The sequence below is a fragment of the Strix aluco genome, chromosome 11 (assembly GCF_031877795.1).
Source record: "Strix aluco isolate bStrAlu1 chromosome 11, bStrAlu1.hap1, whole genome shotgun sequence".
Lineage (NCBI taxonomy): Eukaryota > Metazoa > Chordata > Aves > Strigiformes > Strigidae > Strix > Strix aluco.
In genome coordinates this window covers 9,590,094-9,614,736 of record NC_133941.1, presented here as the reverse complement: position 1 = coordinate 9,614,736, position 24,643 = coordinate 9,590,094, and the positions used below count along the sequence as shown (strand labels likewise).

Here is a 24,643-nt window from a genome sequence, read left to right as displayed (position 1 = left end):
AAGTATTTTCTCCAGAGAGAGAAATTTTATTTAGAACACCTGGCACTTTGCAGTGAGTTAATGAACATCTTGTAACATTTACCTTTGGGAACTGTCTAGTCTATGTTGTCATTGCTGTTGTCTAGTAGACTTGCAATTTCTGTGTTTATGGTCCAGTTGTATATGTTATGATGCTTCAGAGAGTTCACGTTTTAGAGGAAGAAAACTTTATCTCATGTTTTATGAACTTCACTAGGAGTTTCTTTGCTTTCTACTTGGATGGAAAGTATGGTTCGCATGTACATAGTCTTCTAGAATGTGGATTTTAGGGAATCTATCAAATGCTTGTTAGTAAAACTTTAGAAAGTCAATTTTTTTGCTCTGAGCGTTGGACTGTTTCTTATCTCTCATGATAAGAGAGGTTACTTTTTATCAACTATGAGACAAAAACAAACTTCAGGTTGTAGTCGCTGATTAAGAAGAGTGGATCCAGTACTGAATATAATGAGTTTCTGAAGGAGAACAGTTGCATTCCTGACATGTGTGCATCTTGGCTGCTAACTGTAGCCAGCACATTGAGGTGGGCCTAGAAATACGAGAGTGCCGGCATAACTGTTTAACAGTTATTCTGTCTGTGATAGCTTCTCGTGCGCTTTGAAGGAATTATTTAGCTTCTTTGTAACAAATGTCTTTATTACTGTAGTCATCAGAAGTGATTTTAAGCTTTATGAATCTGATCTGCTCTAGTAGTCTTTGCTAACAAACTTCTGGATGTTTATTTTTCAGAATTTCTTTTTCATCTTTAGCTTCAATTTCACTTCTCCCCTTTTGTGCTTCTCTTCAGGGTGAAAGCACCACTTGCATATGATTTGATAATCAATTGCATTGTAGTCCAGGAGAGGGTTTTCTAGTGAAAGCTAGCTGGAAGTGGAAATGCCTTTTCTCTTTCCAATCAGACCTTCTTCTAACTGTAAACACCCTGTTGTGAGAGTTCATTAAACCCATCCTACTGTAGCAACTTACAGAGTGGTTTTATGTTACGTTTTTCAGAAACTAATTTTTTTCAAATGTGCTACAACATTGCACATACGCTTTTATGGATAATCTTGATATGAATGATAGAGGTGACTCACTGAAGAATCAATGCGATTTCAGAACTTATAAAGAAATTTGCTGATAGACTACAGATATATCATCTATATTTGTGATTTAAGGGGTAATACTGAACTGCATTGCATTAACAAAAAAACAGAGTTAGAACTGCCATAGTGTTGCTAAATTGTCACTTTGTACTAGATCATAGCAAGTGGAAGAGATTGGCTTTCTCAAGATGATATAAAAGCTGGAATTTCTTTTGTGGGAGCTTGTAAATAAATGGAGACTGGCTTGACTCCAGAGAAATGTTTATCTCATTAAGAAGTTTCCGTAGGAATTTAAATCAAGTATTTCATGGTTATGAAGCTGATAGAAACATTTACAAAGTTCGTAAAGAAGAAACATTCAAAAATGTTTTTCCTAATTTGTAATTTTATGTCTTGAGATGAGGTGTGTGCATATGTACGTGCCTTTGGCGTCAGGAACATTTGTTTCAAAACATGTTGTAAAATTAGAAAGCTCGTAGAAAGCTCCTGGGATAAAGAAGACCACATGCCTTATAGGCAGATTGTATCCCTGAGAATGTGGATTGTGTAAAATGATGCTGAGCAATGTTTGAGGAGAAACACCTATAAGCACACTTGCAATCATTATCCTTATGACAGAGAAATGGGCAAGGGGTGTAAAAAGAAACTTGGTTTACTAGGAGTTGTAACCTTTTCTTTCTGTAACCCGTGCTGTAACATCCACCCCTAAACCCCCCCCTGGGGATTTAGCTGCCTGTCCCCCAAGGGTCCAGGGCTCTGGATTATGGGTTATGCCCAGCTGGGTGACCTTAGCTCACACTGCTGAGAAAGAGCTGTGAGAAAGTCTGCAGAAAAATAAGAACAGAAAAATTGCAGATAGGATTGTTGAGCCAGAATCGTAGCTCAAGGATTCCACAGGTAAGTACCAACATGGAAGATACAAAATCCTAAACTGGAAAAACAAGGAATCAAGTTGGGGCAGGAATTGTTGGGTTATCAGGTTAAGTTGTTAGTGCTGATGAAGCTGATGGAAAGCTGATGGCTCAGCAGTGTTGAGGGATCTGTCTCAGGGAGCCACAAAGGCTGACCCTTCCCAGCTGCCTCCCTGGCTAGCAAGGACTCTTCGGGTGCTTTATCAAGGGTGTTGAACATAGTAATGCTTAGCCAGTATCACAGCCTCATCTTAGTGTGTTAACCGTTAATTTTTTACATATTTAAGTTTGTACATCTTGCCTACAGCTTTTGTCTGCCCTCAGCTAAGTATGCCAGAACGTAGTGACTCAAAAAAGGGGTAGTAAAAGAATAATTGAAGAGAGATTTCAATATTAATTGTAAGGTTTTGGTTTTGCTGTGTGTCGTCCCCCCCCAATAAATAATTAAAATTCAGTGAGTTAAGGGGTACATTGTGTGTCTCCCCCTGGCACTCAGGGTTTATTTTGAAAGTGTAACGAGTGCTGCATGAGGCTTGTTCCTGTTCTTGGCGAAATCTCCTTCAATGAGTGGTGGTTGAAACTCAGGCTGGTTCCAGTGTTACTGGTGCTTGAACAAGTCACGGAGCGGGACTTCCTCAAATACAACAAAGCATCAGCTGTCAAGCTAGTAACACGTTTTTCTCCTGTCAAGTCACCTTGTGCCTGTAACTTTCTTCTGTGTTGTGACCAAAATGTGCTCACTACATCTATCCTATTCAGTAAATCAGAGCCTGTTGACATGGAGTGCCTGCGCTCCACGCAGCCTGAGTGAAAATCTCTTTGCTCTGGCTTCTGGCTGTTTTAAGTGTACTAAATGCGTTCTTGATTTACTTTGAGTTTGTACAGAGATGGCTTCTAGTCAGTTATCTACTTAATCTCTACTGTTATTTCAAGGCAATTCTGCCATCCTTTCTGAAGTGTTTTAAGTACTCTTCAGAAGGGTTTACCATTCAATATTCAATCTTAGCTATCCATGTCTATACCACTGTTTCCTAGAGGAATACTTTGATGCATTGTCACAGCATGCCTGCTATGTTGTTGTTGTCATCTTCCTCATGCATCCCAAAGAGAAAGTACAGGGTGAGAAGATTCTTTGGGTCGCTTAGTGTAGCCATACTTCTCTAAATGAGGTAGTGAAGGTAAGTAAAATATGGTGGTCACTGATGGTGGATGCTGTAGCTCTTTGGAAGGAGACACAGCTCTCATAGCAACATTGGTGAGGACAGGATTTTGATCTTTCTTTGCTCTTCCTCAGACACTGGCCTAGCTTACATGCCTAGCTCATGAATTGAAATTGATGAGGCTTGGAAATATGGAATTGTGCCTTTCCTTTTTTTCCCTTCCCTATTTCTTTAGTTCTTACCCTTTTCTACAATAAGAAAATATATTTGGTTTTGTTATTTTTATCCCATACAATGTGGACTTAAGAAACTTCAATTTACTCAGATCCTCATTGTGCATTTGTGTAAGGTACCCAGGTATCCACAGAAATCCTTGGCACTTTCAGAGGGGTTCAAAATTGCCATGTGTACATGCAGTACATTGCAGGGCTGGAACTTGACTTTGAAAGGAATACATCAGCGTTTAATAAAAGTTAAAAATGAAAGTAAGAATGATTTAGGCTTTTTCTTGAGTGATGAGTGACTTGTGATTAGTTACACACTTCTTTTTAAAGAGACTATTGAATTAGTATTACCACCTATTAAAATGAATGTGCTGGCTTTAAATTCATAATCAATTATCCTTTTACTTTTTATAGTTGTCTTCTCTGAGGAAGAGAGAGAGCAGCTGAGAAAGTTCACAAATAAATCTTATCTTCTGGATAAAAAAAGTCGTCATCATGTGTATCTTGGTTTAATTGATATCCTTCTTGCATATTGCTATGAAATCTGCATCAATGAAGGAGACAAGAATGTAAGTTAAAAAAATTTTAAAAAATTTAATGTTTTAGGAACCTAGTGCTGGACGCTGTACTGTCATTTAGGAAACTTACCTTTTAAAGTGAAATTACTCCCAAGTATTAAAAATACATAATTGAATAAGTTAAAATGAAAGACTTTGTATTTCTAGATTGTGCTCTTGGGGTGCATATGGGAAATAATATGATTTCTAAATACTTCTATTATTCTGGAGGATCATTTTAGCTGTAGGAGAGAAGTGGAGTTGCAGGAGACTCCAGACAATTCTATTTGTTTCTGATTTATTTTGTGTTGTAATGTGTCTTGATTTATGGAAATGCAGATTTCACAAAATAATTGTTCTTTTATATTGATGGTTCTTCCTTCTGTTTTTTGAACAGTTCCATAATAGGTATGTTTGTAATAACACCACTACTGATTTGGATTCTGAAAAAACATTGGAAATCGTTAAGTCTGTAGGACTGAAAAACTATGTGTTTAGTGTTTTATACAGGCTACCATTATATGCCTTTAACAAAACTGATTTTTTGGTAGGGTTTTTTGTGTTGTTTTTGTTTTTGTTGTTTTTTTAAAGCTTACGCACTGGGTATGAAAGGTGTCTCCTGAGGCATTTGGAAACAAGAGTGAGGCATTCAAAATTTTTAAAATTAACACACATTTAAAAAATAAAAAAGTCCTAATGCAGAATTTTCTTTTTCTAGTATTCAAACACTGGAGGAAAGTAGGAAGGAATGTTTCTATTTTCAGGATTCTGGTGTTTGCCCATCTCTTACATAAGCAGCAGCCAGCTTTCTTTTGTGTTCTGTATCCTAGCCTTTTTACAGGATATAAAGAGTTAAGAAAATAGCAGAAGTTTAGAATGGATTCCATGCTGTTCTGTGGATAGCTTGCCTTTTTCAAATGGACTTGCTTCCCAGATACAACTTTGTGTCTAGCATCTCCTCTGCTGGTGTTAAGCAGTGAGATGTTTTCTCAATGCTTTTAATCAAAATATATTCAAAACCATTCTATCCTAATCAGACTGAATTGTGGGGCATGGATTTTAGAATGGCAGATGGAAATGTCCAGTCCTGCTTATTCAACAGAATCATCTAGAATGGTTGTATTGTGTGTTAGTGTTCCACAAAATTGCAAATATGTGAGGAACACAATCGTACAATTCTTTATTGATCTTTGCAATAACCGTATGGTATATGTGGAAACACACTGTGATTTTTTTTTTTTTTCCTTTTTTTTACCTTTTTAATAGGAAAACCAAGACATTCAGGCCACACAAATCTTTACTAGAGCCAGGATTATAGATCAAGGCTTCCTGGCTTTTTGCCCTAATCATCCCACTAGACCACACTACCACACAAATGTATGAATCTGTCACATTTTAAGAATAACGACATTTTGCATGTACTGCTGGCTTTAGGACCCTCCCTGAAAGCTATAAGTCTTGAGCTGTTTTTACAACACAAAGCATTTTAGCTTGAGTTTTGATTCAAGTTTCTGTTGCTTTGTTAAAAGGGACAGAATTCCACTAAATACTATTTTTCTATGATTGCTGTTGTATTTTAAGGGCTTTGTGCATGGGCTGGATATTCCCAATACGGAAACCAATTCAGTTATTTAATATCTGCGTTGCAATATAATTTTTAATGCTGTCCTGTGGCCATTTCAATGCACATAATATAATTACTGCTTCGTATTCACAAAGGTTCTTAAATTGCTGCCAGAATGTTGTCTTAAATAGTTTGCCAGCAGTCTTGAATATTGAATTAGATAATACTTGTTTTACGGTCTCCTCTTAAAATCAGGTTGAATCATCTTGGAATGTCAGGAAACTGAGTGCAACATTGTGCTGGTTGGAGGTAAGTTAAAACTTGAGTTTTGCATTATGTGTTTGCTGTATAATTTGGTTTTGGTTTTGTGTGTTGCTTTTGTGGAAATCTCACTCTTTCAGCATTGAAGATGAATTGAGTGTATGTCCTCTTTTTGATAACTGCTACAGGAAATTGAGCTCCCAGCTAGAGGCTGGAGTAATACCTCTCATCTGTCTGGGTGCTGGGCCGCCTTCTGGCCCGTTCTGGAAAAGCTGAGGATAGGCATTACGAAAGAGCTGCTCATCTACACACTGTCCCTAGCTCCTGGGCTTGATTCACAAGTTCTGACCTTTTATTTAGGAAGTAACCGTAATTATTCCTCAGATATGTCCATGATATGTGTGTGCAACTCCATGCTTAGGGCAAGAAAATGCAGCCTTCCAGCTTCTTGATCAGAAATCATAGATACCTTCCCATTTAATTGGCTAAAGCATGTTAACATAGAAAGGCCATAAAGGGCATAAAAAGCAGGGAATGTAATTTCTTAGTGTTCTTGTGTCCTTTAAGTCCTACCTCAGATACATGTTTTAATAACTTTTGAAGGTGTCAGGCCTTAATAAAGCAGCTTATTGTTCACTTCTGGGGGTTTTGACTTCTGAGCCTTTCTTCAGCCTTCCAGTTCATCATTCTGCACTTCTAGCTTGCTCTTTTTCTTCGCTGCGAATCAGGTGGTTTCTGGCTTGTCCTCAATTGTACTGTGTGGCTTCAGAGTACGTTGGAGAGTAGAACTGGGAAGTCCAGAAGTAAATGCAAACCCAATGATAGGAAAAACTCTTAGAACTCAATCAAAAGGTGTTTTGTTTTTTTTTTTCTCACCTATCATGGAGAAGCTGAATTCCATATTCTTGTAGCAAAATTATCTCAGTTCTGTAATTGTAGAACTGTTGACTCATTAAGGCTTTAGTGGTTGTGTGATCTTTCAGACACGTGCTGAAAACTTCTGTGTCAGGTTTCTTGTAGAGTTTGTTAGTGGATGCATGTTGCTTTACCTGCCCCTTCTTTTTAGGGTTATTGCCACATCCATATTTGTTTAGTTGCTGCTAGCCCTTTGAAACCATCTTAGACTAGAGGAGACAAACTGAATTCTATTCTTTGCACTTTCAGATTGTTAACTGAAAGCACCCAGGCCTGTGCAATTAAGTTGTTACAGAGCTCAAAGTGGAAGGGACTTAACCTGGCCTGTAATCCATTATTTCTTATGATGGCAGCAAGCTAGAAAGGACTGTCCCATCCTCATTCCTGAAATTACTGAGCCAAGTCTCAAGTTAGCAGGATCAAAAATGAAATTTGACAGCATTTTTGGGTTCAGTCCTTCAAATGTTTCGAGTAGTGGAGAATGTTATGTTCAGTAATAACTTGCTCTACGACAACTGGTTTTCTAGATGTGTTAGTTTTAATTTGTTTCCAGTTGAATAATCTGCAGTAGCAAGTCACAAAGGAGTGCAGTTAAAATGCAATGATTGCCTTGGATCTGAAAAAAATTCAAGTTACGTCCTAACATAGTGAAGGAGGTTTTTTGCATGTGCTTATCCTATAATATAGCAGTTCTTGGCGCAGCCTGTGCCAACAGTATATTTCACACCCAGAAAATTCAGTCTCCTGGCACCAAGCTGTTAATAACTATATCTGTTATACAAACCATGTAGAGGCGGGTGTTTTCATCAATCTGTAAACAAAATTGCCTCAGCTATGGTTTGTTTGAACTGACTGCCATTTTGCTGTGCATGACATGTACACACCTTAGACTCTAAATATTAAATAACAAAACATAAATGATTTAAATGCTTACCAGCAATCCATTAAAATGAAAAATGGGTTGAGGTAGTCATATAATGCAAAAAAAAGTGCTGGCTGTCAGCAAAGCATTTTTATTAATTTTAATAAATTGAGAGTTCAAGATGAAATAGGTATTTTTATTTGAATTCATAAATGGAATATTTTGTCTTGAAAAGTGAAAGTTGGAAAGGAAATCACTCTCTCAAGAAAGTCTTTAATAACTCATTAATGCCTCTGGCCTGAGTAAATTAGAGGTCTTCCTCACTCGTAAAGGAGGACAATGAAGTGCTTTCCCTAGGCAGTTATATTTGTTCCTGTCTTGAATATCTGTAATTTTCATGAAAGGCAGAGTCATGTATCATTTTTAAAGATCTTACATGTACACATGTATTTTGTTAATATCATGTGGTTTTAATTTTTCTTTATTCTTAAAAGGCTTTTTATAGCTTCCCCTTAATATATATAATAATGTGGGACAGATGTAATTTATTGCTTTAATCTAAAGGATGGCAAAGTCTTGAGTTAGATGTTTTATTCTAATGTTCTCTACATTCTTTTTTTTAATTCAAACCCGCTAAAACTTATAGGACTTCTGTAATCCTGCCATGCAAACTAAATGTGTAGTGTCTTGTTTCTGTTTAACATGTTGATTTCCATATCTATTAAAATACAGATTTTTAGATGCATTATATATAAAAATGTGCTTTTTTTCTGTTCTGCTATAACTTTTTTCCTTAAAGACAAACAAAAAATTAATTCTTTGTATCGAAAAGCACACGGACTAATTTGGATTTTTCACTGATACACACAGAGTTTCACTAGCATTCATGACGTCCTGGTATCTTTTGGAAGAAGAGTGCTATGCTATCCCCTACACAGACATTTTGGATTAGTGACACGTGCCTGCAGTGATACAGTCATGATACTGCAACTCGGTAAGTTTTTCAGGGGTTGGCAGTGATGCCTGTATAGCCACATTGTTTGTATGTCTGGTTTTTTTTTAACAACTTTTGAATCCTTTGGCTGATTTCATCCCAACTTGATAGATACCGACATTTCTGGACATCTTGTGGTTTTGTGGAAATGGAGCTGAGGAGAGAAGAGAACAAACTCAGTGTCTGTATCAGGAAGAAGCTCCTGTAGCAACTCTTTCATTAGCCAGCAGATAATACATGCAGTTGTGGTATAAATTCAGCTGTATTATTCATACCAGAAAATCTACACATAAGAAGTGTTATGAATGTCTCATTTTTGATCAGATCTTGTATCTTGATAAATCAGGATAGTCCAACCGTGATTTGTAAAGCTTTAGGGTAAAGGTCTTTAAAGTATTTTGCTCTATACTGTATTTGTCTGTAAAGAGATTTTTCTATTGGAAAAAAAACATTTTAATGAAGCTTTTGTTATGGTAGGTTAGATGCTATAATTTTTTTAGACCCTATTCTAAAGTCTCAGTTTTTATTTCAAAGCAGGGTCACTTAAGTTACAAGATTAACAGCAGTCCTGTTGTTTTCTATTGTTCTTTATGTTCTTTAATTACCTGACTGAAACCCTGTTAAGAAAGACTGGAAGGATTTCTGGTGACTTCCATGATTTGTCTCCATCTAAGGGAAGTTTCTAAAGCATCATTGTCTTCAATTGTTCCAACTGTTCTGTTTGATTAAAGTTCTGCTCGTCATGGTTTTGCATTTGTAAATCTGGGCAGCTTCCCTGCATGATTTACTGTTTGGAAGAACTGTTGTTTTAATTTAACTCTTGTCAGTGATGTTAGGATTTTGTCAGAAAGGAAGCTTTACCCTAATGTTGAATTCCAGCTCTCCTTGCCAGTTTCTTTTTCCAGAAGTAGATCTTCTGTTGGTTTTGGTTTTGTTTGTTTTCTTTTTTTTAAACTGAGTCAGTCCATTCATTAATTATTTTCTTTTTTCCTGTTCAAAATAACTGTATTTGACATCTAGCCATCTTAATTCCACTGGGAGTGCCAGTTTAGTATTGCCATACAGAATCACCCATTTGAGGGCAAGGGGTAGTTTGGTGGTTCATATTCAGTGTTACAGTTCTTTGTAGGATTAAGGCAAAATGGTTGAGATGACTCTGTGGTTAGTCCAGGGGTAGTCTGGGAAGAACAGAAATCCTGAATCTGTATCAGCATCAAAACTTGTTTTGCATCACTGTTCTTTTAGTACTTCCTATATAATTTTTCTCTCTTGGAAGCAGAAGCCAAAGGCTTACTTGCGTATGTTATCTTAGTTCTCTGCTTGTTGGTAGGAAAATAAGAGTGTAGAGCTGTTCATAAAAAACAAGCAGTGAATACCATGAAAGCTGTTCTGTTGAAAAATAAATAAATAATAATTTTAAAAAATTTTCATAAAAAACTGACTACACACTACATATTTGTAGCTTTGTTTTGTTTCACATTCAGGAGCGGAGCTGTCATCATCTTAATGACTGCAAATTATTCTTTCAGCAGCAATATTCTTTTTCTATATTCCCTGTTTATCCCAGACAGCTTTCATGTAACAGTACAAATTTTCAAACCTATGGTTATTCCAGCTTTGGTTGTGCGGTTGTATGCACCCATGTTTACATCTTGGGTTGTTAAAGTTACTTGCAACTTTTCTATTTATTGTGAGATCCTACTTTCAGAAAAAGCATTCAGTGTTAGATTATTTTTTTTGACAGAAGAATCACTGAGAAGCAGCACTTTGGTTTATTTTCAATGCTTGTGAGTTGCAGGATTAACAAAACCCCACAAATGGCAATATTAATCTCTACTACTGCCAGAAACTATTGATGATTCAAAATACCATTTACTTTATAGCAGTTGGGTAGTGAAGTTTTAAGGGGAAGATAGATGCTGTCCCTTTTCACTTATCTCCACTGGCTCGTGCTGCTCTCCATGAATGTGAAAAAATAAAATTCTGATAACAAAACTGAAATCATACAGTGCTGCCAGCCTTTTAGATTTTTTTTCTTAAGAGGACAGTACATGAGAGGTAAGCTATTGGTTTTTCTTTTATGATGGAAAATTGTATTGGAGTGAACATTCAATGATCCAACAAAATATTTTCAGTAGTTTGGCAAGGGAGGTGGCACCCACAATAACTGTGTGTCAGCTTTCCTACTTCATCCTCCTACGCTGGACACGTGGCTGCTGTTGCCTCCTTACCCTCTGCTTCCACAACGCAGTGGCCCCAGCAGTGCTTATCGTTGTGGTCTCTGTGTCGCCCACGATGGTCTTGCTCCAACAGCAAAGTCCCCGTCTTCTCTGGAGGAGTAGTTTGGGTATGCTAATTCATTCTCTACTGGGATGGGAGATAGGCTAGTCTTGTTTTTTCTGACCTCAGTGATTTGTGTAAAAATTACTGCCGTAAGCTTTGAAAGAAATTAAACTTTAATTAGTTGATGGTTAGAATGGTTTAGAAGCAGTGGAAGAAGTTAAGCGATGCAGCAGGTCTGGCTTCATTCTGCGCATGTCTGTGCTGTGCTGGTTGCCTGGGAAACGGTGCAGGATGGGGCGACCAGCTGCCTCCACAGAGCTGGCTGTGGATCTTCACGACGCTGAAAAGGCACGTGCAAACCTCACGAAAACAGGACGTGTGCCCATTTTGGCGGGAGTTGTTAATAGAGGAGAAGAGGATGCTATCTGGAGTATGAGCTGTGATAATCTCCAGGTGCTGCCGGGAAGCAGACAAAAATATATTACTTCATTCATGTGGACATGAATCTATTGCGAGGGGGCATTAGCAAATTAGCAGCATAGTGATAAAAGTAATGGTGATTAATGTTAACTTCTGAAAGTTCTGGGGTTTGTGTATCAAATTAGTATTTGCTATTATGGTGCATGTATAGTGTGAGAAGTACTAAGTTTTTTTAAGTAGCCAACTACCAAAGCATTGGGAAAGATATAAACAGGTAATACATCGATTTTTTGTAATCAGAAGTGGGGGAGAAAAGAAGTGTGTGTTTATGTATTCTTAAAAGAAATAGATTTGTAGGTAATGCCAAGGCACATTTGTTCAGTCAAAATGTTTCCTTCTTCCTTCAGTGGAAGTTGAGCCATGCTTTTGAGGAATTTCTTTTTTTACAGAATACTTAGCAAACTGCAATGTGCAAAGCATAGTAGTTATAGATAGCGTTAAATACTGTTACCCTCTTTGTTTGCTGGAGATGATGCCTTACCAGTTTGGCACTGTGTCGCAATATATGTGTGATGAGTGTAGCTAAAAACAACTGTCGAGTAGCAGATAATGAATTCAATTAAATAGTACCACAAAACTGTTCCTTTTCATGGTGGTGCAGGAGGACTGGTGTTTACCTTAAAGGAAGAATTGATTTGAGTTGACCTCATCCTGACTTGAGGTTCCTTTCAGGATGCTGGTAAGGGAAGCTGGGACATAGTATAATACAATGTTTTGATAATAATAAGCACAGTAAACAAGATTATTTAAAAATAGTAAAGAATTCTGATGGACTGAGTTGTTATGCCTCAAGTTATGTGACTTGACTTTAAAAATATTAGTGCTATGTTGGTGGATCACTTTCAAGGAACAGGATACTGCATTTTTAAGCTATTAAGGATCCTTGTGTGTGGTTGAAACACTTTTTATTTTGAATTAAGACTTCTTGCCAAAGTGTTAATTGTAAGATGAATGCATTAAGCTGATTAATGTTGAGATCCTCAGCAGATTTTTTCATATGCTGTTTTAGTGATCTATAACACTTAAAATACTTAATCAAGACTGTTCAAAATTCAACGTAGTTATCTCGGATATCTGCTGTATTTGTCTGTTCTTTGGATAGGATTAAAAAAGGGAATGAAATGCAGTGGTACATTCAGTTACAGTGCTGTTTCCAACAAAATGTATATATGGCATTTGTCAGTTGACTAACAAAAATTTATCAGGTGTGGTTTTTATGTAAATAATAGGGAGCCCTTTTCAGTAGACTTGCAATAAGTGGTGTGGGCTTGTTCTGTCAGCATTTACTGACACTGTGTTACCATTGCATAATACTGATGTAGAAGTTTTCGTCTATGAGACAGTAATAAAGAGAAAACTCATTTTGCTCTTTTCTGCGACATGAAATAAGCTTTTAAAACTAGCATATTCTAGGTTTGCTTTGATAGAGAACCCTTCAATGAGTTGGACTGATGTAGCTGCCAAAAAAGCCCTTAGCCTGTTCATATTTTGGCTTCATCAGTTCTCTGATCCGGTTCACTATATGATTCCACAAATACTTGCACTGGCATATCACAAAGAGCTGTGGAAAGGAGGGAGGCAAAGGAGTGCAAGACAGAGTACTTAAGCCAGTGTAAGTAATAATACTATTGAATACGTAACCACAGCCTGAAAGTTACGACCAGATATCCACCAAAGACTGAAGTAGATACCCAAAGACAGAACCTACAGTGTGGAATTTCACAGAAATAGGCCAAGAATCATCTGTGTGTTATGGAATACCCTACATTAAGGCTTAAATAGTGTTTGCTCTTTAGCTCTTATTTTTTATTCCTGTGGTAAGAAGTTAAATGCAGTTTTGTAGGAGGACTTCTTGTTTATAAGGTGTATGACACATGTTCTGAAAGCAGAAGTTTGGTAGTTTGCTGTGCTCTGTTGCTTTTGTCTGTGTGTAGTCTTTCCTATTTTATTGTCTGGCTAGATTTGCAGCCTTTCTGAATAGAGGTCCATTAAGCTACTATAATCTAAAACTTTAATTTATGAAGAAAGACTACTTTTACTGAGAATTAGTGTTACAGTCACTAATTTACATTGTTATTTGGCAGATGAGTAACAGTAGTGGATGTTGTAAATGATTCAGGCTGGCAGCTTGACAGATAGAACCTTAAAAAATTAGGAAAATTTTAATTCCACATATCATTTCTTTTTAAAAGAACACACTTCTTTTTAGTCAAAATAGTTAAGTTTGACAAGCTTGGCTTGACAGGCATTGATGGTGATACAATCTAAAAGTTCATCAGTTACATTTGGGATTTTATGTTTTCTTTCCTGACTTTTCTTCAACTAGTCTCTTTCAAACCAGCAGGTTTTTTCAGTTCTGTTTGCCATGGGTTTTTACTCACCACATTTTTTCCTTATTGCCGTTTTTCACATCCTTTAACTTTCATTCTCTATCTATATTTTTTCAACATGGAATTACTTAAAAACAAACAAACAAATTTTGTGCTTGAACAGCAGGGGGAGTTCTGATCTTTTTTTTTCTTTTTTTTTTTTTTTTTTTTTAAATCTGTAAAATGTAATTTCATCCATGTTCAAGTTTCATAGCCTAGGAGGAGCCAGCCTCTTGGGAGAGGGTTATTAGATTCCATTTGCAATAGTGGCTGTTTTCATTTGAATGGTGGTTTTTTTTCCCCCATTAAACAGTGAAATTTATTTTTTTTTTTTGTTCCAGCACTTAACCCTTTAGCAACTTTCATCAGAAAACTAAGGAAGGAGATTCCAGCTAATTGGAGGTCACATTAATCGGTTATCTTCTTCATAAATAGTGGTTGCATATGAAGAAAATGAAACTGACTACAGAAAGATTTCTGGTTGCGGAATGAGAAAACATTCAAGTTTTTAATCTTTTACTGCGTTTATCCACTGTATGTCAAATGGCACCTTCTTGAGCCTGAAGTGAGTTTTTCATTCTGGGGGCTCAATGTGCCAAATTATTCTGTAACTAACAGAAGTAGGAAAAGTTCTGCTTAATTTAAGACAATGGTTAGATGTTGGGCAATGGTATCGCTCATGTTGACTTACACAATTGCTGTGGCTCCTATGTGCTTGACCCTGCTGTGGGCTGTGTGTTCCCAACTTTACTATTTTCCAACACAGGTATTTGTGTAGGCGTACAGGGAAACAGGTTTTCTTCTTCTTCAGATAAATGATGGGGCATAACTTTGTTATTTGCAAGTTACTTTTCATCTTACTTGCCTTTTTTTTCATATGGTGCACTATATGACTGTGCTAAAGTTTGGGCTGGCACAGCTCAGAAGTGGAAAAGCTGGGGGAGGGGGCTTCTTCAGCTGTAGAGAATTACACGCATGACTATGCCTTGAGGCTTTAGTCTTGCAGAGAGATTCCTACTGAATTCAGAGGTTTCACAGCCACATAGATGTGGATATTCAAGGGTATAGTCATAGTAGTGCTGTTGTGAGACTGTGAATCAACGTTTCAAGATGTTTAGAGATAGCATGGTTATTAAAGCCTCAAAGGTAAGAAGATGGTAAAGATTATCTCTTATGATTTCTGTTGAATTACAAAAATAAAAATCTATTTCCAGGAAGAGCTGCAGTTTTGAAGTGTCTGCTGGACATTCACAAGATTTTTATGGAGAATGACCCTGCTTACATCCTTAATGATCTCTTCATTACAGACTATTGCATCTGGATTCAAAAAACCAAGTAAGTTCCTAAGTACAGGTGTGGGAAATGTTTTTAGCATACTTCATCTGTGAACAAGTATCAATAAAATCAAAAGAAACTCTATCTCCTATAAATGGAAATATGATCAGTCTTTTTCATTTAGTAACCTTGGCTATCCAGCTGTTCTTACTACATAAGCGAAGACATTCAATGCATTTTTTTGTGTAGTGACATCATTGGAGAAAAGAGGGAGGACTTGCATTCTAAATAAAAATGTGGTTTTTCATTAATATATTAATGGTTTGGGGGGGAAAAACAGCTTCTGAGGAATTTTCATTTTGTTGCGATCTTTGGAAGAAAAATGTTTACATAGCACTTAGGTAACATTAGAAGAAAGGTTGGAAACAACTCCTAGTTCAGAATTTAATTTATGTCTTCCAGTAGAATTGACAACTTCCAATTCTTTTCAGACACATGCAAACCCTTCACATCTGTATGAAACAGTTAATTTATGGACTGTAGCAGTTGTACCAATTGGTTATCAACACCTGAATAAGTGTCACAAATCTCTGTGTGCTGTGTGCTCTTGCCGCTGGAGCTGCTTGCCAGCTCGCTCTCCCTGGCAAGATGCTTTGGCTTCCACTTCACTTGAGAGGAAACAGCGACTGCCACTTCCAGACGAAGTCCCTACACTTCCACTTCTGTGTCTCACCTGTGCTCTTTCAGTGGAGGCAGCATGGCTTTACTTATTTCCAGAGTCTTGGGAACTTTGCAACCAGACTGGTTAGAAGTATCAGCATGCTTTAATGGTTTAAAAAACAAAAGCATTGGTAGGAAAACAGTGAGAAATGGATTAAATGAGCAAAGAAAGCTGCATGTTCAAATCTTACTCATTGTCCTTGTCAGATGTATTCTGGTTTTCATACAGCTTTTATTTTTTCTCCCTCCCTTTTTATGCTTTCGCAGCCTGAAGGCCCACAAAAGATGGGACTAGATTTAGACTAGATGATCTTCAAGTTCTTTTCCAACTTAGATGATTCTGTGAAAGTATGTGTATGAGTTGCAAGTAATATTTCTCTGAACAGCAAGGCATTACTAATATAAACACAAAAAATGCCATTGTCATATTTGTTAATATAGCAACAGATAGACTCATAAAACATAGTCAAAAATAGTCTTTGCATTCCAGTCCACAATTTAACAAGAGACTCTGCGAGAAAAAACTTAAGTGCACAAGACACAAGAAGCCGTGAGGAGATATAGAGGGAACTTGGTAATCATGATCAGAAAAGGGAATATGAAAGAGAATTGAGCCAGCTTGCATTAGGCTGTATGTTGAGGTGTGACCTTACCAGTACTTACAGAATTAAAGGTCTTACTACATGTTGTAGAGGTTGTTGATTCTTACTCTTCTCTGTATGCTTTCAGTGAGTATGTTCTTATAGGTAACAATGCACGAAATACTCTAAAGAAACTACGGGTGTTTCCAAACTTTTTGATTCATCAGTCCTGATTAGTTACAGGAACAGCCAGTTCATTTTACACTGTCATTTCTGAGGAAGCCTTTTTTGGCCACACCTTAAATACAAGTATGGGGAAATTCATGTTCAGGTTGAAGCTGAGTTGAAAAAAGAGCGGTAAATGAAGAAGGAGAAAGTTATTTCATGCGTCTTTTACGAAGAAATGAGTCATAAGACAGTAATGTCACTGCTGCCCATATCAGTGAATATAATGTCTAGCAAGTCAGTCATAAAACCCAAGTCTTTCTTTAAATACAGAAGAGGAAAATGTATGGTAGATATAAGTGACTGATATATTAACACATTTACTCCCAGACGCATACATTATGTACCAGTTAAGCAGAACTGACAGCTTCTGGAAAGAGGGCAATTAAGCTATCTTATTGTCATAATGACATGGCACAATAGTTGTCTGTCATTAGGAGAACAAGAGAAAGAGGAACTGCAGAAACCAGTCCTATTTTTAGGGTCTTGAATCAGGAAAGCATTTAAGCATATGCTTAAGTCATTCCTTTTCAGTTTAGCAGTGAAGCGTGTGCTTGAAGCTAAGCTTAAGCCTGTACAAAGTGAACAGGAACACTTTTGTTTTTTCCCTTATGTTGAAGGGAGCAACAGAGTTTACTTGTCATTCAGAAAATACCTTAACAGATACAGAAATGGATGGCGATTTGTCTGTTAAGGACAAGGGTTCCCAGCTCCCCAAGGGTGAATAAGGCATCTGGAGAGGAGGATGGAACATCTTCCACTCCAGGGAAAGAAGGTTGTGACATCCCTCTGGCAATTCCTTTGTGGTGAGAGAGTTTTGGGAGGGGAAGGTATTTATAGGTATTTTTGTGGTGGTCTTTTCAGTGAAGTTATTTGCATGTCCGATCAGTCTGGGTACTTTTCTCTGTTTTGTTTCTTAGCTATTCTTTGCTCCATGCAAGCTTCATTAACTTTCTTTGCCTCCATTTTCTCCCATCTTTTCATAGCTGTAGTCCCAGGTGCTCTCAAAATCTGAGGAGGGTTTTTCTTTTCTTCCCCTCTTTCCCTGGTATGTAACCAAGTCCTAGTGGAGGTTGGGACCTCTTTGTTTAAACAGTTAAAACAGACTGTAGGTTCTTTTTAGTGAAGAATCCGGGCACTTCAAAAACAGCTGGAAGCAAGCTTTTAGCTCACCTCTACTGGCAGAGAAAAGTCTGGGAGCTGTAGGTTTAAAAGAAGTTTGGTACAGGCAAAAATGTGATGGATGTATCAAGTGGTAGTAAGCATACGGTCCTATTCCAAATTAAGCCTCCAGGAGAGGAACACCACTGGTAGGTACTAGCTTTTAAATATTCAATGTGGAAACAAAAACTTACAGACAACAGTGTGTCAATTGCTGATTACAAATTTGGTTTGAGATCATAGTCGGGCTGTGGCTAAATTAGATGAATAAGTGAATGTGTCACTGGGCTGGCAAAAGAGGATTTATTTTAAGCACAGTGTATCTGGAATTGGAACTGATTAAGCTGCTGAATAAAGCACATGCAGGTGGCTAATAGTTGGGTAGGCTGTGTACAGGCTAGTTCTTTAAGGATTTTTATTTTTTTCTTCAGAAAAATGATTTCATTCAGGTACCTGTTACTAAGAGAAAAGTAGATTTGTAGAAGTCTTAGATAATGCAGGGTATTAGCAAGCATAGCTAAAATTTTGTCTTCCTGTTTGCAATTTTAAAGCTAGTTTTACCTGTTTTCTAGGTTTCTAGTATCTCTCTTTGAGCTGCTTGTGAAGTTACTATTAATAATTTGATCTATTGTATAAAGTGGCATGTAAAATCCTTTTAACTGTTCGTTAGGTTTTGAGGAAAGGGAGCATGTTGCTCAGCAAAACTTACTGGAAATGAGGGAAAAGTAAATGTTAACCTGGGTAACAAAAGCTAGACAAAGACCTATGGAGGCAGCTTGTAGTAAATCTCGGCAGGTGGTGTCAACATTTATGTTGAAAAGCCAGATGCAGCCAGATGGAAAATTGCATCTTTAACCCCTGAGGTCATAATGACATGTCATCACTTCATTTGATCCCCCTGCTAAGTGAGCTTATCATCCACCCTGCTGTCACTTCTGTTATTACTTTCATTTCCATAATAAAATTAAATTTAATTTGTCTGGTTTGCATGCTTTTTTTCTTTAGGTCAGAGCTTTTACAAACCACTATGATACATATGGCAGCCTCTTCAAGGTGAAGTTATAACTGAATTTGTGTTAAAGTCTGAGCTTTTCTCCATCTTTTACACCTTACTTTGAGCAGAAGGAGATGAGGGAGAGGAGAAGGAGCTTTGGGAAAACCGCTGGTTGTCTGGTAGCTGCAATACGGGCTGCTAAAACCAGGGGAATCTGGGAGTGTGTTTGTTGCAGGAGAGCTTTTTCGCTTTTGCCAGAGGGGAGTTATGTGTCTGTGACCCCATAGGAGTTGTGTCCTTTATAGAAATCAGAGTAGTTTACCCACTGACTCTTGCTGTGCTGAGGTTCCTTTGTATAACCTGATGTCTTTCTCCAGTGTTTTGTATTCCCCTTTGTGTCAGTCTCTATTCACGCAGCTTTTTGTTGTCCACTGTTGTACATACGTGCCTTCTGGTAGCTTGGCTGCGTGATGCCTGCTGGAGGTGAGCGGCTAAGTGGAAGGCTGAACGACTTCCTATGAGTCCTTGTCCAGACAGGCAGTTAAATGCATGCTGTTCTGCATCCCTAAGAAAAAGAACAATTGAGCCCACGCCAATTTAAAATATGTTTACCTAATGTTTAAATACATGTTTAGTTTTAAACATGTACCACTTTAGTGTCAGGAAATGCATATTTTCTGTGTTGCTGAATTGGAGGTGAAGCTGTTAGTGTTTCTGGCAGTTTTCCAGGGGTTAGTACACTTATTTATGTATAGTTGTATACTTCTCAAACTTTTATGGGTATGAGGAATGCAGGAGAATAAGGTGTTTGATCCCATGTAATTAGTATTATATTTTTCATTATCACTATTTTCCTACTTTTTAACTTACCATCTCACCTTTTATTCATGATCTGTTCAAATACAAAAAAATCTAAACCCATTATTTGTGTTGTGTGTTGCAGTAGCTTCACTTCACGCAGTAAAGGAGATCTGTATGTTATGAGAGATGAGCTGTTAAATTGCCTCAGTGTGTCCTGTGGAACTGTATCTGCAACTTGATTTATTATAGTGGTATATAGGCCGCTTTAATGTATGCGTGCTCTGTAGTCACACCTTCATGTATATGTGTTCCGCAACCTAAAACAGATGTAATCTTGCTAATTTTGGTGACTGTAGGTGTAACATGCCAGTTCGAGTGTGGACTATTTGCTTTAAAGTAAAAACTAGGATTCCTGGTGGCATTTATACAGTCTCTGTAGAAGCAACTATGTTTATTGGAACTAACTAAATTAAAGCCAAGTCAGATATTCCTGAGCATGTTATATTTGCTTCTCTTGACTTGCAGGTGAGCCATACCCTAAAAGACAGGCTAGCTTCATAGGTCTGTTTTCCTTTTCATCTCTTTGTTAGAATCGAAACCTAGTCCTTGTTACAACATAATTACCTAGTCTGAAGCCAGCAGGGAGTTGCTGCTTTATGTGTAGGGTGTGAAGTTCTCTAAATAAATGTAGGATTAATTACATTCACAGCATGTCATTGAGGTGATGAGATTGACTGTGATTGTTCAGCCCCCCTTTTCTTTTCCCCAGGTTTTCTGAATTACTGTTTTAATCAATATAGTGTAATGTGGGCCTGAAGTGTTAAGGCCTGATGTTGCAAAGGAATTAAGGAGCCCAAGTCTTTCAGAAAAAAATAAGATCTGTGAGATTTAGGATTTTTACTGCCTGTGTCACATTGGATCATAAAGTGCATGAGGGAGTAAGGAACTCAATCTTCAGCATCAGGGTTTCAGTCCATTGCATTGGTTAAAGTTTGGTAGAGGGAAGACTTCTTTATGTTCGGTCTGACCTCTTTCTTGGTGTTAACTGACTTTAAAAATGTATTTTACAATTTGTCATCTCTTTATATTTGCAAAAAAAAAAAGACTGCATTTGAATGAGTAAGACAGCCTACTAACATTTTTTTCAAAGCATACATCTGATAATCAGAGTAGTGCTGATGGTTTGACTGCTGTTGTGCCCGTTTAAACACACTGTACCACACAATCTTCAAAAGCCTCTCTTCAGTTCATGTATGTATTTACATAGCTGTATAGGTCTGTTATTAATTTACATTAAGGTCTCTCTGTAGAGCATCTTACTTGTTATCTTGTTACACATATCGGCTCACCCATATCCTATGCTGTGCTTACTTGTAGGGCAAAAAAGCATTTGAGAACAGGTCATGCGTTACAGCCTTCCTGAAAGAATTACCTTAAGCTTTTGCTACATTTGGGAAAATATTTTGTGACATATAACATCTTTAAGCTTCTGTATTCCAGTATTATGATCTTTAGATGAATGTAAATAGAGTTTTCACATGTATTCCAAATGTCTGTTAAAATTATTTGTGAAACTGATCATCTATCTGCAAACTTAGAAAATTTGACCCGGTTATTACTTGCCAAGATCTGGAAAACTTTGAAAAGTGTTTCAAAGTATGTAGAAACTGGTTTGATTTGTGCCATTTTTGCAGCTGTTTCTTCTTGGCATTATTTGTTTTCTTCAGTGGTTTAGGGTTTTGTAAAGCTCAAAATACTTGAATAGAGGAAAACCAAGCTTTTAAAAATCTTTTGGTCTTTGTTTTTTTGCTGCTTGTAGCGTTGATATTCATGAAGTCATGTTCACTCTGTGGCATTTCCATGTTCCTGGGAATGACTCAACTGTAACATCTGAAACTCAGGACCGTACTGCTAAATGAGAAGTGAATAGAGTAACTCTTGTTGACTGTGTACCTCCTCTATGAAAATACTAAGTTCAGACAGGAGGATTCAGGAACAAAACTACCCTAAAAGGTTTTCAGATGGTGTACTGCTAACATGTTAGTTCATAAAATTTTCTGTCTGTATTGGGGGTGGTGGGAGGAGGGAATGTATTAACAGATAACAAAAATTAATCAGTGCTTTAAGACATTGTCAAATGTTAGAGGAATATGCTAATTTTCAGCTGTTAACCTCTTGGATTCAGCAGCCATGATTCAGAAGGACAAAGGCATAAGCAGTAATATATTCTGGATGAAAATCCTGCTTCTTGGCTCTGTGGGATTAAACTGATTTGTACGGCATGTTTAAAGCACTTCATCCTAAATTAAGACCTTAGGAAGAACACCTCTCATAGTATTGTATGTGCATTAAAGTCTCATGACCAACAGTACTCTGCTTTGGCTGTAGTTTAGGTTTTACTTTACCTTCACTGCTGCCCGTGTTAACCTTAGCTTAGTGAAGGCTGCGGTAATTTCAGGTTTGATAAAAACTCCAGTATTCAAAGTAGATAGTACAGAGAAAAGTCAAATTGTTTTCACGTTGCTGCTTTGAAAGCAGCCTTGCTGTTACCATGTGCTTTTTAGTGTATGTTCTGACATAGCCAGTTATGTTATTTATCAGATAGTGTAACAACCCCATTGCCACCATGGCAAAATCCCTTATTTTGATCTATTTTGTAGATAGGGGATTATATTTTTCACTATACTTCTTTGATTGTATTGTCATTGTGGATACACTGAAGCTGCTTAATTCTCCACCCCCCACCCCCTGCAAAACAAACCAACTTGTTGAATTTTGGAGATTTTTAACTTGAAGATTATTCTTTCCTTTGTCTTTTGACTTAAGAGCCATACAGATGCAAGGAATAAACAAAAAAATCTTGGTGCTGCTTGTGCTCACACCTTTTCCATGAACACAGTAAGAAAGCTGTGTTTTATCTGGTTACATGGGCTTCACCCTTATTGCCCTGGGATGACTTGCTATATTAGCTCATGGCTACAATCCCTAATTATTGTAATTCCTTCTTAGCAGGCTTTACAAGCTGGCACTACTGCTGCTGGCAGCGCTACATTTGCTTACTGCTTTGAGTAATCGTGCTGCATTAGGGTTTGTTTTTCATTCACTTCTTTGGTGGCCTGTAGTGGTGTATTAACTTTCAGATGTCCCAGCTGGTTTTCAAGCTTTTACCAATAATGGGAGTGGCCACTTCAGATGGTCTCTTTGCAGGCTCTTTGAGGTTCATTTTATGCATATTTCAGTTTGCATACCACCAACTGTAGGAGTTACTAATATGTCAGTGTTCTAGGAAATATTGGAAAATGGGAAAAAACCCACCACCCAAACCTGGGAAAAGACAGATAAGTTTTTGTTTCTTTATAAGGTTAAGAGCATCCATTGTTTTCAGAGTTTTTGTCTGAGTGCTGTCCAGTATTTTTAACAATCTGTAAGAAAATACAGTATATGTCTTTTTAGATAAAAATTAAAATTTTATTTAAAGGTAGAAAACGAATTGCACAGACTGACCCAAATTGGCAATATGTACTTATTTGAACAATGTGCATTTTAATACAATCAAGTATAAGATGGCACATTCCCAATAAGAGGTTGTAGATCGTAGTTATGGATTGGAGAATATAAGATAGTTGAGGTCAGCAGCTGCAGAACAATAGGTTGGGTCATGCTTGAGAACAGTTTGAACCTGAGCACCTAGTTATCTCTGAGGAGGTGAGTGAGTACTATCTCCAGCTGAAGAAGCAGAGTAGTATTGTTTAAGAGAAGGAAGTGGCATGACCTTAGAATGCATCGTTTGTGAGACAGTGCTAAAACACAGCCTGCAGTGAGACCAAATGAACTCAGTAGTTCATTGATAAGAAAGTTAAAGGTTGATTTGGACTTGTCTGCAAGTATGATGGAACAGGGATTTTGGTTTTTAGCCATTGTGCAGTATAACAAAAAAGAATTACAAATAAAATACATCTAGTTGAACAGGAAACAGAAAAAATTCAGACAGAAATTTTCACGTTTTCCTAGTGAAGAGTAATTATGAGTTGGCTCATTCTCCCCAGGTGGTTGGGTAATTCTGTACTGTCTTTTTTGTTTCCATCACAATAGCATAGTTCAAAAAAATACCTCATGGTTCAAACACTAGCTATGCGTCTGTTGCAGAAAGTATTTGAGATTCTGTGCATTTTATTATGCTACTGAACTAGCCTTTTCTAGTCTTACAAGAGGAAACACTATAATTTTCCTTAAAACTTAGATAATAGTTTACCAATTTATCAGAGTACGTTGACTGTGTTGGTGCCTGAATTTGGTAGCGAACCCAGATTTATTGTTTTCAACCCAAGTCATCTACTCTTAATCCTTAGATCACAGTTCTTTGATTTAAAAATAGAAACTAATAATTTGCAAGCACATTATATATGTCTCCTCTTTCACAGTTTTGATGCATGTTTTTAATACAGTTTCTTTTTGTTTACTGTCATCTTGAGCTGCCATGCCTCTCATTAAATGTTGCATCTTATTTAAGGCCTGAGCTGTCACTTCAATTGTCTGTAAAGCAGTAGGTGCACATAGAGCGCTTTGTAAATAACAACACCCAACTAATGTAATATACTGACTTAAGAGGCTTAAAGCAAAACACTGTTTGCCCTGAAGGCTGAAAAAGGTGATAGGCAGGTGGGTATAATGCCAGAAATTCCCCTTTATATATGTTTTAGCTAGCCCTGTAAAACATGGATTTTTAACAAGGGATTTAATCTCTCCTCCCAGCTGCTAGCTGCAGTTTCTTTTGATGTTTTTCCTCTCCTTTCCTCTGTTTTTTTTCCTATTTATTCCATCACTTTTCTGTAGTTCATATTCCTTCAGGCTGTGTCTGAATGCACCTTGCTGTGGGTAGAGAAGGCAAAGAAGAAAGCCTTTTTTTTTTTCCCCTTCAGGCTATTGCTTTGATTTTCCAAAGTTGTTGGGAGGCAGTTCCTATCTGCCTACAGAAGGGTCAGTGATCTGTGTCATGTCTTTTCAGTCAGCATATCTCAGCTGACTCTTCTTCTGTTTTGACTAGGGGAAGGATGAGCTTGTGTAGTTGTTGCCATTCTAAGCAGGCGGAGTGTGCAGCTGTGATCAAAGTGGGATGCTGATCTGCAGGCTGATAATGTCTTCCTGTTTTGTTTCCAACCTTGTCAGTAGCTAGCTTGGTCTCTTC

The 24,643-nt window shown here is 37.3% G+C and overlaps 1 protein-coding gene across 1 annotated transcript in view; it reads left to right on the top strand.

The window, feature by feature from the left end:
- The window catches only part of SHQ1 (SHQ1, H/ACA ribonucleoprotein assembly factor), a 53,356-nt gene that overhangs the window by 15,801 nt on the left and 12,912 nt on the right, over positions 1-24,643 (top strand). Inside the window, exons 8-11 of the mRNA XM_074836245.1 lie at positions 3,831-3,985; positions 5,793-5,846; positions 8,446-8,569; positions 14,916-15,036. Coding sequence (XP_074692346.1) covers positions 3,831-3,985; positions 5,793-5,846; positions 8,446-8,569; positions 14,916-15,036 — 454 coding nt within the window. The remainder of the gene's footprint in view (positions 1-3,830; positions 3,986-5,792; positions 5,847-8,445; positions 8,570-14,915; positions 15,037-24,643) is intronic.